Source organism: Apteryx mantelli, chromosome Z (genome assembly GCF_036417845.1).
Source record: "Apteryx mantelli isolate bAptMan1 chromosome Z, bAptMan1.hap1, whole genome shotgun sequence".
NCBI lineage: Eukaryota > Metazoa > Chordata > Aves > Apterygiformes > Apterygidae > Apteryx > Apteryx mantelli.
In genome coordinates this window covers 50805945-50820832 of record NC_090020.1, presented here as the reverse complement: position 1 = coordinate 50820832, position 14888 = coordinate 50805945, and the positions used below count along the sequence as shown (strand labels likewise).

The window sequence follows — 14888 nt, the reverse complement described above, 5'->3', positions numbered from 1 at the left end:
CTCATAGAATTTGCGCAGCGAGTGCATTTTCTTAATTGCTTTTCACGCTGTAATACATGATCTCCCTTCAGCCTCTGAAAATTGCATCTGCTTAGTGTCTTAGTGCTGAGGCAAAGCAGAACCAAAATGCACATTAGAAATAGCATACAGTTTAGCCCTTTTTCAAAAGGAACCAAATTTATGATGAGTTGCTTAAATTAGGACTAATATATGAAAGTATTTTTTTTTTTCAGTGACGGTGTAATTTTAACAGGGAGCCCTGTGTCTTGATATATCTTTATTCTGTCTTGTGGGATGCTGTTCATACTCATAGCCTGAATGCATCCTTTTGCAACCCCCAGGCCATGGGCCAGATGGTATCGAATGCAGTGAAAAATAGAGGACAGCTCTCCTGGTGTACTGACAATCTGTCAGCAGAAAGCATCCAAAGTTGGCTCTATTACCTTTTCTTAGTTGTCTTCTTCCAAGGTAGTTTGTGTGGGGTTAATGCTTTATGAATCTGGCTACCGGTTCCTCTGTTTAGCCTTTATTTGCATGTAGTCCAGATAGCTGTTGAGTGCATTTCAAGCAAAGTGAAGAATTAAGGCTCAGAGGTACAGCGCTATTTTGTTATTGGTCCGTGCTTGTCTATTTACTTAACTCTGTTGATCTTTATTGAGATAGCTAGAGCTACTCCTGATTTATGCAGGAAGAAACAGGCGGAGAAAAAACAGGTTGAAAAGTTGGCCCCTTCTCAAGAGGGCTCTTCTAATTTGCTTGAGATTTTTACTTGGCAGATAGACTGAATTAAAAAAAAATTATTAGAATCAGTAGACTGAAGACATTCAAAACTTGCTCATATCCATTCCTGTTGGGGTATGCTTAATTTTTTTTTTCCCTCTTAGGAGAAAACCAAACAGGAAGAACGCAAAAAACTGGGTGAAGATGAAGAAACAATTCCTCCAGAGTACAGATTAAAAGAAGCAAAAGTAATACATTTAATGTGCTGCGTTAGTCTAACTTTCCTTTCATTCTTCAGTATATATGGATGAAGCTGAAGTTCCATTTCATTACTGAATGTTGGTGTTTACTTCAGGCATTTTTATACCTTATAAAAATTGGTGTTCGTAGTTCCTGAATATCTGACATCTTTCATTAGATGCCTATAAGGGCACAGAAGTGGTTTAAATACAGGTATCTACCCAAAAATAATTTTGACTGAGATTAGTGTGCTGAGAGTCTTTCATTAGTTTTCTGTGCTTTAAAGAAACTTAATAAATTGTAATTGGTTAAACCTGTTTAAAAACACTTAAGGTTGGTATTTTTACAAGCATCACCACACGACTCCTTTGGCCTAAACAGGTTGCTGAGGTACAACCAAGACTTGCACAACAGCTGCCACAGCTGCCGGTGTGAGAAGATGCAGCCTTTCTGGACTCTGCATCTAGGGATATTGATACAAAGCTGGAAGTTGGGGATTTATATATAAATTGTGCCATTTCTGTGGAAATGGAAGCACTAAATAGGGGAGCTCAGAATCCCACATTTTGAATTGCTTTTCAGCACTCAGCTATATTTTTAAGTTACAGGACCTGTATTTGTGAATGATGTTTTGGATAACAGCAGTAGATGCTAGAGGTTACTGGTTAGATCATTTTTCTGTGTAGTAGTTACTTGTCATTCTGTGAATTCTCTCAGAATACTTGTGTTGCATGGTCATTTAAGGACTGCTTTTTAATGTAAGGGGCTTTGTCTTTTGTAGGATAAAGTCAGAAAAACACTCTTGCCAAAACCCGAAGAAAAACCTCAGGTAAATAAGTGGATATCCAGATAACTTTTATCCATTGATTACTTACTCAAACATTAGTAAGATTTCCCAGTTTCTATTTCTAGAATGGAGATAGACCATGGAGTTGTTATCTTGTGACTAAACTATACTTTTAATAGGTGAAAAGGCTTAAAAAATTCTTTTTTTTTTTCTATTCAATGATAGCCTATGAATGAAAATGATCTTTTAGAGGGTTTGACAGAAGGTTTTTCCTGTTCTCCAGCCCCTTCTGCACCATTACCTACACCAACTGTAATAAAGGTGAATATACTTGATTTTTGATATTCTATTTTATTTTCAAGTTGTTTCAGTAATCTTGATTTTTATATGTTTTCCTTAAATTTTGTGTAAATTTTCTTAAAATCTAATAAATAAAAAGCAAAAAAATAGTTTTCTTACAATAAATAAATAAAATGGAGACCAGGACTTTAATCATGAGGGGAAAAAAAGATAAATTAGTTGTCTTATCTTTTTACCATTTGCTTGCATTAGCGATGCTTAGTAGTCGAGGTTTTAAAAGTTTTATTTGGGTATATAGACAAGCTTGGTGAAGCCTTAGCTCCTCCTAAATCATGGTTTTTTTCCCTTTGACTTCAGCTAAGCCAGGGTTTGACCCATTGGCTGAGATGGAAGATTGAACATGAACAAACTGAGATACTAAATAATTGCACAGTGCTTCTCAGGAAGGGGTTTTATCTGAAATAGGCTGAGCTTCTAAGAAAAATAATATCCTAGAAAAAAACTGTATGGGCCTTACTTACATTTCATGTTCGTGGGATTTGGTAGGTATTTCTTCCCTTAGTGCTCTCTGCTACCAACAGTGCTGTGTCTTGTTTCAGAAAACCAAGAAGGGTAAAAAACCTGCAGATTCCACTGAAGTTGTCTCTGCTGCTACAGTTTCTTCGGTGCACTCGGCAGCTCCTCCAGCTTCTACCTCCGTGAGCAACACTTTCTTTTGATCCTTAGTTCCAACTCAGATCTGAGTGATGAAGGGAGACGGGAAGTATGATCAGACTGGTTTTACCAGTAGAGAATGTTGTAAATTTAAATCATTTATTGTTAATACAGGCTACTGGGCGGGGGGGGAAAGGCTTTCTCTGGAAAAAGAGTTTGAGAGTCTATGGACATTTCATCTTCATGTTTAGCTGAATATTAAGACTGCTTCATCTGTTTGTTTGAATTCCATTTGATGGTGTGTTTCAATCTGCTTTTGAAAGCCCATCACTTGGAAGAAGAAGTGCCCATCCCTATGTAGATTCCTCCAGAATTACAGAGGACATGAGAGGATTTGTGCATTTCATTTCTCTGGGTAGATGCAGATAGTATCTATCTGCAAATGATTTCATTTTTAGGCAGGTTGGCCTTTCATTGAACCACGTCATTCTTTTTGTGGTTAGCTAGTGACAACATTTCAAATAATGGTAGCATAGTCGTTGGCATAGTGGCAAAGTCATCTCTGAAGCCTGTAAAAAAATGAGTTCAAGGTTAATGGTGGGAAAGGCAGCTCTGTGACCTCCTTTTCAATACCAGGAGAGCTTTCCTTAATTGCATTGAACGATAATGTTGCAGGTCTCTTCCTTTTTCTTTCTTGATCTGTGCAGTGAGAGCTCCCTCTAGTGTTTCAGTCTAATTTGAGAAGTGAATATAAGAAACTCCTCCCACCTAGGTTTTATTCTGTTAAGGTCGTTTTTTTTTTTTCCTAAACATTGTTTGAATAAAGCTTGCATGAATAAGCAGAAGACCATACATATTAAAGATAAAATATTTTAATTCAGTTTTAAGTCAGTCAAATTTAACTTTAAAAAGTTTGAATTTAAAATTTTTAAATGTTTTTAAATTTAACTTAAAAGTTTGAATTCAGACTGACACTTCCTTAGCAGCTAATCTGCACTGATAACATCGTTTGCAAAATGAATGGCACCTATCAAATACAATCTTCTTGTAGAACTGTTTTCCTTAGATCAGTTGGGCTTACATGTAACAAAAGAAAGACATTAAAATCAGCTCTGTAACCCCTTCTTGAAATTATATGTTCTCTAGGTCTAAATAACCTGTAATTTTTTTCCAGCTATTATCAGCGCATTGCAATTACAAAGGCGGAGTTGATTGTTCATTGTTTGCTGAAGTTAACAGCTCATTAGTCAGTATTTATTTTAGCTTGATGAACTAAATTATTTTTACAGCTGATTTGCTTTTGCAAATACATTTATACTTTGCCAGGGAGAAAAAGAGATGGATGAAGCCTTAGATCTCCTGTCTGATTCCCTGGGACAAAGAGAACCTGACCCTGATGAGAACAAACCAGTTGTGGATAAAGTAAAGGTAATAAAAGACATTCTGAAATTTGCGCAGGCTGAGAGAACTGAGATAGTTACTTTATTTTATAGGGTTTTTTAAAAAAAGTAGTATACTACAGTATCTCTCGTAGAAATAAATGGCATGTGATTTTCAGATACAGGACTAAGATTACTAGAAAAAACATACTAATTATTGTACCTCATGTAGCCATATTAATTGGTTCTCTTCTGTGCTTTTTGCTTCTCAGCATACACTCTTGAATCAGCTGGATTCTTTGTGAGTTTTGTGGTAAATGTTGAATTAGTTAATATATCTTAGATATTTTGAGGTGATAGTGAAAATGTTAGGAGAAATTTGCAATAATTTCACTTCAGTGCCTTTTAATTATTGTTATTCTAATTATTTTTCAAGTTTCTTCCTTTGTTTCTAAAATGAAATTTATGGTCTTTTTGTCAAATTTAGCTGAATTTTATAACCTCACAAACATTAAGTTTATCAAAAGACATGTTAATTAATTCAGTTCTGTTCTTTCACTTGTTTATTCCTTTTTTTTTTCAATCTTTCTCCTTATAATTGTACAAAGGCTTTAATTTAAAGCATTCCATTAAGCATGAAGGTTGACTATAACAATGATGCGTGTTTAGCCAAAGAGGTGGAAAATTTCTGCTAATAAGAAAATCCTAGAGAAAATGCATCTCTGCATAGTAGTAGTACACTGTAAACCAGACTACTTAAGTTAAAGGACATTACTGGGGAAAAAAATGACCATGAGCTGCCCATAATTAAATTTAGGCTGGGAACTAAAAGGATTTTTTTCTAATCTCAGAACAGACTTCCAGTGCAGAGGTATTTTGCCTCATTGTGAGAAGTTTATGCAATGTGGTTCCAGTGTGGTTCCTTGCCACAGCAGCTCTTGATGTGGGAGATCTCAGCGACTTCTGTGCCTCAGTGGCAATGTAGCTATAGGAACCCAGCTTTATTTCGTGGTGTTGTTTTTAAAAGTCTGGAAAATGTTCATACTGGATTAAATATTTCAGCTTGCAAAAAGAAGAAGAGTTCCATAAAAGAGTTCCGTGTTTTTTTTACAAATACAAAAATATTCTTCAACAATATGCTTAAGAACCTACTTGTATCTAAACCAGGTGTTATATTTGGCATGTTCCTGGTATGCTTGTCTGAAATTAAAGCAGCATAGATAGAAAAATAAACCTAGTGTGATGAATGCTGCCCTCTTCGGGGTACACAGGAGCTTGTGGTGCGCTGTCCTCTAGCGGTGTTGTAGTTGAGACTGTCTCTGCCTGCTAAGTCTGGTAAGAAGTATAGGCCACCTTGCTCAGTTTGGGTGTTAGGCGGAGAAGGGCCGTCTGTTATGCCACAGATGCTCAGACAGATTCACGGCTAAGACATCGTAAGAACGTCCATTTTGTGTTTAAGCTGCTGCAGTCAGTGCGTGGATGAGCTTCAGTGTGGAAGTGTAGAATAAGGTTTTTTTAGTCATATTGTTGAAAAGCAGAACTGACAGTTGACATAACTGTTTTCTTTATGTAGTGCTGCTGCTGTGTATATATATTTTTAACTTATTAAATGTGTACATCCATTGACAGCTAGTAATTTAGAGTTTTATACATGTAATACACTGGAATGATTATGGAATATTAATTAATGTGGAATAAATATATGGTCACTTCCAATAATTCCGAACTTTAATTTCAAAAAAGGTTGCTGTCCTCAGGTATTCAAGCTTAATGAATACTCTAATGTATTATTTGCTAATGTTTCTAGCATTTCTACTAATCTGTCAAACTTTGATATCATACATAATAAGAGAAGAACAACCTGTAACTATTGCAGTTGCTTATTAGCATCTCAAAGTACCAACAAAAGAGATCAGTATTAAAGTTGTTAAAAATTAAATACTTTCAGGAAGAGGCTAAATCTGAACACAGAGACAAACTTGGAGAAAGAGATGATACTATCCCACCAGACTATCGGAAACTTCTGGAGTCGGGTGGACAGGTAAGCAGAAGCTCTATTAGTTTTTATTTAGCTATCTTATTGCAATACTAGAAGTTTGTACATATGAGCCAGTCTTGCCATCTCTGGAATTCAGGGGAGAACAGTGGAGCTGAGTAGATATTTATGTGTTAGGGTTGAGCATGCATACTTAGAATAGGTCTCCAGATCATTGTATACATTTGATTTGGCGGGGGGGGGGGGGGAAGGGGGAACAGTTTTAGGTTTGAGTTCTTTTTTTTTTTTTTTTTTTTCCCCCTGATTTGGGTAGTTTGAACAAGTAAATACTTTGAACCAACCAGTTGCAATCAACAGAAGCTGGAGATTCAGCAGTAGAGGTTCCAGTTACACAGGTACAATGTTGTAGGTGCTCAGGTAAACAAATAGACCCCATTAAAAAGTCTGGCATTATAGTCTCCTGTGAACAGGATGTATTTGCATGCCGTGGATAATGATGCTTATTCATGCAAAATAGTTTTACATTTGGGGCAGGGAGCATTATACAGATTATCTTTATGAAATACTTACAGCCCTGTGGAACTGTCATTCACTGTAATGAGTCACTGACAGTGATTTAATCTTGTCCACCAAGAGGGAGCTGCAAGAAACTCTTTTTCCCCTAGAAGAAGTATGATTGCAAGGAATGAAAGGTGAGATCACAGACAAGTAATCAAAAAAACAGATCATGAACATAGATTATGAAGTGGCTTTGAGATAGCCACATAGGATGAGAAATAAATTAGTTCAGAAGGTGTGATTTTTTTGGTAATCTGTAAATTCCCAATGTAATATGTAAGTACTTTTATCCTAAAACTAATCTAACCAGCTCAAAAGGAGGGTGAAATCTTTCTTTTTTTCAAGGATAAACTGGTAAAACCACCAGCAAAGGATGGTGTGAAACCCAAGGGAAAAAAGGTAAAACTTATTATGTTTTTGTGCTGTATTTGTTCCACCCTGTGTGCTCTGTGTTGTTTTTTTTTTTTCCCCCAAAGTGGTGTCACTGTAGACTCAAAGCATGATTTATTGCAAATTCTCACAAATATTATTGAATGCAGTGGGTAATTGTAGCAGTGTGGACAGTAAAATTTTTCTTAAGGGTAACTCTTCATAATATGTGTAAGTTTTGTGCGTAACACACTATGGATATTAAGATCCAGTATTCAATACTTCCATAGTTTAGGAACATCAAATAGACACTTCTGTTTTAGCATATGTGTGGAACCACGAGATGTTTTATTAAGAAAAGGGTGATTAAACCAGACTTAAATACCTGAAAAATTAATTGGCTGTCAGGAAGCAGTGCATATTATATGACTTCAGAATCATAATTATTGCAGAAGCCTACAGATGACTCTGCAGCTATCAGTGCTCTCTCAGGTGACTTTGATACATGTGCAAAGGCTCCTGCCACACCACAGCACTCAAAGGTAGGACATTTTCTGCCCTCTTGCAAAATAAACTTTTTTTTCGCTAATCCGTGCATGTTCTTTACTTTTCTTTGCAATTTATGTTTAAAGCTGGCCTCTTTGGAAGGTACGGTCAAGATGTAATGATTGTCTGACTTTAAGGAAAGTTTGAATTTCTTCTTATATACTAAATATTTGGGGAAAGGCAGGTTTGAGGTATTTAGGGTCTTTTAGAGAGGTAAGACAGGCTAGGAGATGTGAGTTGAGTAGGGAATTCTGATAACAGATTTTGTATGGATTACAGTTTCAAAAAAAAAAAGGGGGGGGAGGGGGGAAGGCAAAAGGCAGAATTTTTAATGACTGCATGCACTACCTAGGAACAGTTGTAGGCTGGAACAGAGAAGCAGTTCAAGAGGGGGTTTGCAGAGAGAAAGTGATAGAATTTGGAGAGAGTTTTCATTGCATGTTAGGGAGAATGAGAGAGTTCACAATAAAGATGACACAATGGACTGAAGAGTTTGTAGTGAGAAACAGAGCATTTATTTGTCCTGTCATCAACTTAAAAAGAGCTGACTGACTTCTGTCAGACTTCTTCCAGCAAAGTGATGACAGTGTGAGGCTGTATGAAATGAAGTAGCAGTGATAGCTGCAAAGATTTGGAAGCCATCAGCGTGAGGATGGTGTTATATGTGTGAGAAAGGATGATTGTGCTGGAAGATGATTTAAAACAGGAGACTGATGTTTGATCCGTGTTTGGGTAGAAGCATAGAAGCACTATGAGACTTGCTGCCTGCTTGCTCTCCCTCGGCCTTAGCCCAGCACTTGCTGCCCTGAGCCTGGCAAACTCCTTTGTTTTCTGCAAGTGCTCAAAGTGTAACTCCTTGTTAGGCGTTTGCTCCCTTGTCTTGTAAGTGACAAACTCCATCCTGCGCCCTGGGCCCTTATCTACGGGGAAAAGCAATGCTAAACTTTTTCTTTTGATGGTGAATACTTTTTTTACTCAGCTGGCTAAAGCAGCCGCAGTCGTCTCTACCCTGCTATGGACTCCTGCCAGTCAGTCCCTGCCTTATTCCTGCAATAGCCACCTGCTTGCTTCCAGCCCCTCTGCACCGGCATGTCCTGTGAGGAGAAGGAAGAAACAAATAAAGCTTGAATTTACCATATTTTTGAGCAATCCGCTATACTAGTAGTCAAAACTTAATTCCCTCTGCCTGACACAACCATGGGAGCATAACCGGTTCCCAAGTGAATTCTGAATTAGTTTCCTTAAGCTTATACCACAAAGCACCCAGTTACCAAAAGAGGATTACAAGTTTGTTCATACCTAAAATGTTGATTATGGTCCTATTCTGTGCTTTTCTGCTTATGTTTGTTGCTCCCCTCTACCACTAAGTTTATTAAAAAAAAAAAAAAAAAAGCCTTGAAACTAAAGCTCACATCAGATGCAATTCCCCTGGAGCAAATGTCTCCATTGCTAAATAGCTCTTCGGACCACTGCAGAGCAGTAGAAATCTGCATACTCACCCATAGGAAAATATGGATCTAATACCTTCTGACTGAGAGTGATTGAGGCCTTTTCTCGGTATGCCCGTTTATTAATAAATAATAGGCTTACTACAAATGTTGAATTGTTGCCATATAAAAATGTTTGGGAACTGTAAAAGCTCATTTTCTGGTTCACATTCACTCACACAGTGCAATCTGTTAATCTCCTCCAAATAGTTTCTTTCCCCTTTCCCGGAAGAATAGTTGCTTGATGTATATATTTTTTTGAATTTCTTCTGAGTCTCCTGGCAGTTGCTGGCATTATGGAGTATTTTTAATCAATACTTTCTCAGTACTATGCACCCTGATCCCTTTAGCCACACTCTTGCATGAAAGTTTTTTCAAACCCATCCTATTCTAGAAGGGAATTCTAGATCAGCACAGCTAGACTATTATACCTGAACAAAACTGTAATTCTGTGTCTTTCGGGTTGGGGGAGATACCCATGTGCTAACAGTCATGGCTTGCTTTGCCAGTGAATTCTGAGATGGCTCATTTTAAACATAGTCTTGATCTTTTAAATAGCATGTAAGGCTAGTTTATTTGGTTGTGAACTTTAGAGCAAAATCTTCTGGTGCAATATCACTGCTTTGTACCAAACACAAAATCTGCCCAAATATATCAGCTTTATTATTTTCATGTGCTTTCTGATATGCTGGTGTCCCCAGTCTTAAACAAGGCTCAAGATTCTAGCTTTCTTTGGATTAAGGAAGTAATTACATGTATGTGCAATTGAACTCTCCCTCCTTAAAATCCACATCTAAAATAATTTGTTACGGCAGGTGTCAAGAAGGAGTGACCACTGGTTCTCTGATCTGTTTGTAACTGTAATTATTTTGTTCTGTGGAGTGTAGGACAAAAGTGGAAAGAACACCACCACCACTAAACCAACCTCCAAGGAGGAAAGAAAACCCAAAGATCCTAAAAAGGTAGGTTCACTTTACCAGAGGGACAGTCAGGGTTACCATACAGTATAAATGTGAAGATGGGCAACTGGAATTTGGATTCATATTATCTGGGTACTAGTTTACGGAAACTTTTACAGTAATAAGCTCAATTTGATCCACTTATATAGGTATGTACGTGAGAGAAAAACACCCGTCTATTTCAAGGGCTGTTTGGATAAATGTGGGCTAAAAATCTTTCTTTCAAGAAAAACTAGCTGACATTCATGTGGCCTTCTGCACAGGGGCTCAGTGTATGTTCCACGCGACGCTCGGACTCCTCGCTGTTGTATTTGCTGATCTGAGACTGTCACACTTCACAGGCCTATGCTCGCCCCTGGAAGCCCATTGCTTTTCCCTTCCGTCTCTTTCTTCCGCAATGGTTTCTCAAATCTTTCCGTTTCTCTTACCTTGAAGAAACTGTTTTCTCTCCTGCAGCCACAGTGATGCTCCCTTTATGAATTGGGCATAAACGTAAAATGCTATTATTTTGTACAAAACTGGAGTATTTTGATGGTTTTTAATAATAACATTCTGAAATTAATTCCTTCAGCCACACTTATTTTTCTCAACTTTTTATCATAATTTAGTTTAAAAAATGAATAAAAACCTACATATATTCATAAATAAGTATGCAGAATGAATCTAGTAGAAAAGGGAGGATGGTAATTTCTTTAAAAGATGCATTAAAAAAAAATATGGCTTTTTTGTGATCCAGAAATACAGAAAATGGATTTTGGTAAAAGTGGGTTTAGGAAGAAACTTCTCCCATCAAGTTGTTCTCTCGCTATCCTATGAGATAGATGCAGATAGATGTCTGAATCAAATGATAACATACCTGCTCTAGAAATTTTGTGTTTGTTTTAAGTGATTACAGTGTAGGAGGATTTTTTTCACTATAAAACTGCTGCCCATTGCTTTTGTGTAACAACAGAACTGTTACACAGTTTTCAAGGTAAAATTGGGAGATCTTTAACTCTTATTCAGAAAGATGTGGGTCTTTTAGGTTCTGAGTTGTGATTGGATCACTAGCATAGGATAGATAATATCAAGAAATAGGGTACGAAGAGGTCAGCCACAAACTTTGAAATAAAACAAGCAATAGAGGAAAAATGAAGATAAATATGCACAAAAACTTACAAAAACTCTTGCTAAATTATCTGTATTTCCCGTGGACATCATATTTATGTTTGAGCTGTAACTTCATATGAGTATCTGTCATTATTTTATTTCAAATTTTAGTTAGAAACTATGAACTAAGCTATCTCATGCATCTTTTCCTCTTTAGGCAAGGGAACAGTCCTCCAGCAGCAAATCTGAGAAGCAGAAAACAAGCTAAACGTTAACATTATTGGGTGAGATTTCTTGTCTATTCTCTGAACTACTATAAAGACAGTTTACATAAGCATTATTAAAGATAAGTCTTGGTGACACTCCTAACTAAAACGAAGAGGTGGCCCACTGTTAGACAAAATACTTGGGATGATTTTGAACTTCATTGTAGAGAATCCTAAGCAGAAAGAGGCATGCTAATTTTCTCTCTTCCTGCCTCCACAGTTGGTAAAGAGTTACTTCCTTTAATTAAATCTCCTTAAGTTCATATAATTTTAAGTATTCCAAGGCTTGACACTCCTGTTGCTTCCCCAGTAAGACCTTTATACAGAGTAAGACCGAGCATATTTCAACTGATTATTTTTATCTGTGGGACAGTGAGCTTATCTCATTACTTCTCTACCAGGCTAATTTTGGAACAGTGTCTAGAACAGATATTAAAAAGAGGAAAAAAAAAAAAAGGGCACAGCTAAGCTGATAGGTATAGCAGGTTTCAGTGTTCTGTTCTGGCTTAAATACAGTGCTGTTCTATACATTTGTTCCACTATTACTGTATATTTCTTTATATTTAGCTTGATCACACCCTTAATACAAGTGTAGGTAATTATAGTCTCTCATACTCATCATTTAGTTCATGGAAGTAGTCATAGCAGACTGCTAACCCTGCTGTAGTATCACTTTCGAACAAGACCTAATGGCTTTTGATATTACTTCTTCCTGGATTTCTTTCTCTCCCTGGATGTCTATATCTCTGATAATTCTTCTCAGATCTATTTGATAATTTTTTTCCAAGCTAATGTGTTTTATGCTTATCTTCTTTCACTTGTTTTCTTTCCTGTTTTTTTTCTTTTTTTCTTTTCAGGATCTTGGCATATGATGTAAAAAGTCTTCTTTCTGCTGCTGGATAATTATTCCTGAAGAACAAAAGCTGATGCAAAAAGCATGTGGTTATTCTGGGTGGTTTTTGTACAGTGGTATTTGCTGGAGGTTTTTTGTATTTTCTTTTTTCCAGTAACGGATTAAGATTTTTTTTTTTTCTAGCCATTCATGTTATCGTACTGATACATTTTGAATTTTTGTAGTTTTACTCAGTTCTGAGAGGGAAAGAATGCTTTATATTTGTAAGAAATATATTTCATAAATTAATAGCAATGCCAAAAGAAAAAACTTAAAAACTTTTGCACATTATCTCCACATAGTGCCTGTAAATCTCAGAAAAGTTCATAAGTATGTGCTAGCATTTTTAACATGGCAGTGAATGCATTAAGAATTCTGGAATGTAATGAGCTTTAGTTATCCTCAGCCTGCCTGTACGAAGTATTTCCTTAAGGCAGTTCCTGGTAAGAAACCATAGATCAGCTGTGGATATCTAAAGAATGAGAAACTGGTGATTAACTGCTTCATCAAGAGCATCTAATTAAAAAGATAAATTTTGGATGATACCTTAACCGTAGTTAAAACAACAACCCAAAAAACACTAGAAAAGAAGGAATCTTTTTTACTTCCAGTTGCATCTGTGCTGTTATCTAATAATTTCAGGAGTCTCAGGACTGATCCAAATACAAATCACCATGTACCACAGACACCATTATTATCACAGAAGAGGGGGAAAAAAAGAAGGTACATGAGCCTTAATAGAGGTTAAAGAGAAACTCAGGTCAACAGGAGGATATTGTTGCACTATTTCTAGGCCTTGCCTCTGTTCCTCTGTCAGCGCTCCAGCTGGGTGCAGGAACAGAGCAGAAGTTCATGCTGCAGGAACAATGTGCTATTGGGCTGGTCCTCAAGGGAGCAGGCACCAAGAGCAGGCAGCCCCTAACAAGGTCTGCTGCGGGTTTACAGGCTTGTGGGACTGCGCTGTGCTGAGTTCCTCACTTTGTTTTCCTCTGTCTGAATTACTTGTAAAATACAGTTTTGCACATCCTTACACACATGTACTACTTCACCAGTAGTTTACAGAGGAAGGTAATGTTAGGGACAGTATCTGCAAGGATATCAAAATCTGACTCTAGTATATAGTTTTCCGGACAGAGACAGCCCAAAGATTTAAGATGGAGCATAATCAGAATTTTGACTGTACTTAACAGTCTGTATTGAGAACCTGTGTCACATTAATAAAGTTTTTAGAATGTATTATGTTTGTAATTTCTTTTATCTTCTTCAGCTATTATCTGAATAGCCATTTAAGGGCAGAAGAGGAACATCCACCTTAGAAATAATTAAAAAATAAACATTAGCATATTAAAAGTGAATAATGCTTTTCAAAAATTCAACAAAATGTGTCATCAAGGCTCCATGAAGCCCCTCATAATCTGGTTAAGATCTAGCTACAGCTCCTTTCCTTTCACTTTGCTTTTCAAGATTATACAACAGTTAATTAGGGCCAAATATAAATTGTTGAATCCCATTCTGTAGAGATAGGCTTAGCTTCAGACACAAAGCAGCTAAAAGACTAAGCCATAAGCACAAGAGTTTTCAGAAACAACATGAAGTTACTGCTTATTGTGCTGAAAAGTTCCAGCTAAAATTTGTTAAAACATAATGTATATAAATGATAATCATTCTTAAGAAACAGAAGAAACATTTTATTTTGATGGAGTTAATGAACCCTGCCCAGCATCCCAGTAACTGTTAGAATTCTCTGAGTAAACAAAAGGTTCAGTGTTACCTACTTCTGTTTTTCTTAAACAAGTTTTATTCATGGCATACAAAGTTCTTAAATGTTTATCAGTGTCAGCTCATGCAATTCAATCAGTGACCGTTACTGTGTTTAGGAGAAAGGTGACATATCTGTGATGTTTATTCTGGAGAGAGGGCTACAATGTATATATGCTGGGTAACTGATGCTTCTTCAATTAAAAAAAAAAAAAAACAATGAAAGGGGTTTGTGGTTTTGTGGGGGCAGGGGGCTGGGTTGGTGGGAGTGCTACTTAGCAATTTTCCCCAGAGTTCAGCTGCTGGAAAAATTGCAGCTGAAAATGAAGGACTTACTTACATGCATTGCTGTTTCCTACTATAACTGTTTACAATAGCAAGAGAAAATAATGGACAAATGGGAAAAGTGACACAGAACTGAAATATTGTATCTAGAACTGTGTAAACAAGTATTTTTTGCTAAATTGCTTTTTTCAGTTTGCTCTGAAAACATTTTAAAGAATGCAGCAGTCAACAATACCTGAAATACTGGGTTCTCAACTCTTCCTATTGGTTATCAATTAATTACTCTAAGACTAGATGGTCTCTTATTTAAATTTTTGTTCCCCCAAAAATTATTTTTTGGTTTAGCTGTGCATCTGCCTACTACTTCAGGCAACAGTCTTGTATTTTAATAGCTCAGTGAGTTTCCATTGGCATTACAATTCAAGAAGTGAACATCAGCTGTATTTGAAATCAGAAAATAAAACTTGTAAAACAATTTGAATTACCTACCTGAAAAGGTCATAAGTGATTGTACACTTGGTGCACAGTGTTCAGAATTCCTGTTCCCCCTTAATGAGTTTTGAGGTACAAGATTCCTTATATGAACAAAAAAGATACAGCAAG

General features: G+C 36.6%; 1 protein-coding gene across 5 annotated transcripts in view; it reads left to right on the top strand.

Moving 5' to 3' along the window:
- CAST (calpastatin) overlaps nt 1-13478 on the top strand; it is a 65798-nt gene extending 52320 nt beyond the window's left edge. For 3 of the 5 annotated variants that reach the window (XM_067316653.1, XM_067316650.1, XM_067316655.1), the window contains 11 exons: nt 885-968; nt 1742-1789; nt 1973-2068; nt 2647-2745; nt 4028-4129; nt 6029-6121; nt 6980-7033; nt 7456-7545; nt 9919-9998; nt 11302-11368; nt 12208-13478. In XM_067316653.1, the coding sequence (XP_067172754.1) occupies nt 885-968; nt 1742-1789; nt 1973-2068; nt 2647-2745; nt 4028-4129; nt 6029-6121; nt 6980-7033; nt 7456-7545; nt 9919-9998; nt 11302-11359 (804 nt within the window). In that variant the 3' untranslated portion in view covers nt 11360-11368; nt 12208-13478. The remainder of the gene's footprint in view (nt 1-884; nt 969-1741; nt 1790-1972; nt 2069-2646; nt 2746-4027; nt 4130-6028; nt 6122-6979; nt 7034-7455; nt 7546-9918; nt 9999-11301; nt 11369-12207) is intronic. The other 2 variants (XM_067316651.1, XM_067316654.1) reach the window with 2 other exon arrangements.
- Nucleotides 13479-14888: the final 1410 nt, after the last annotated feature.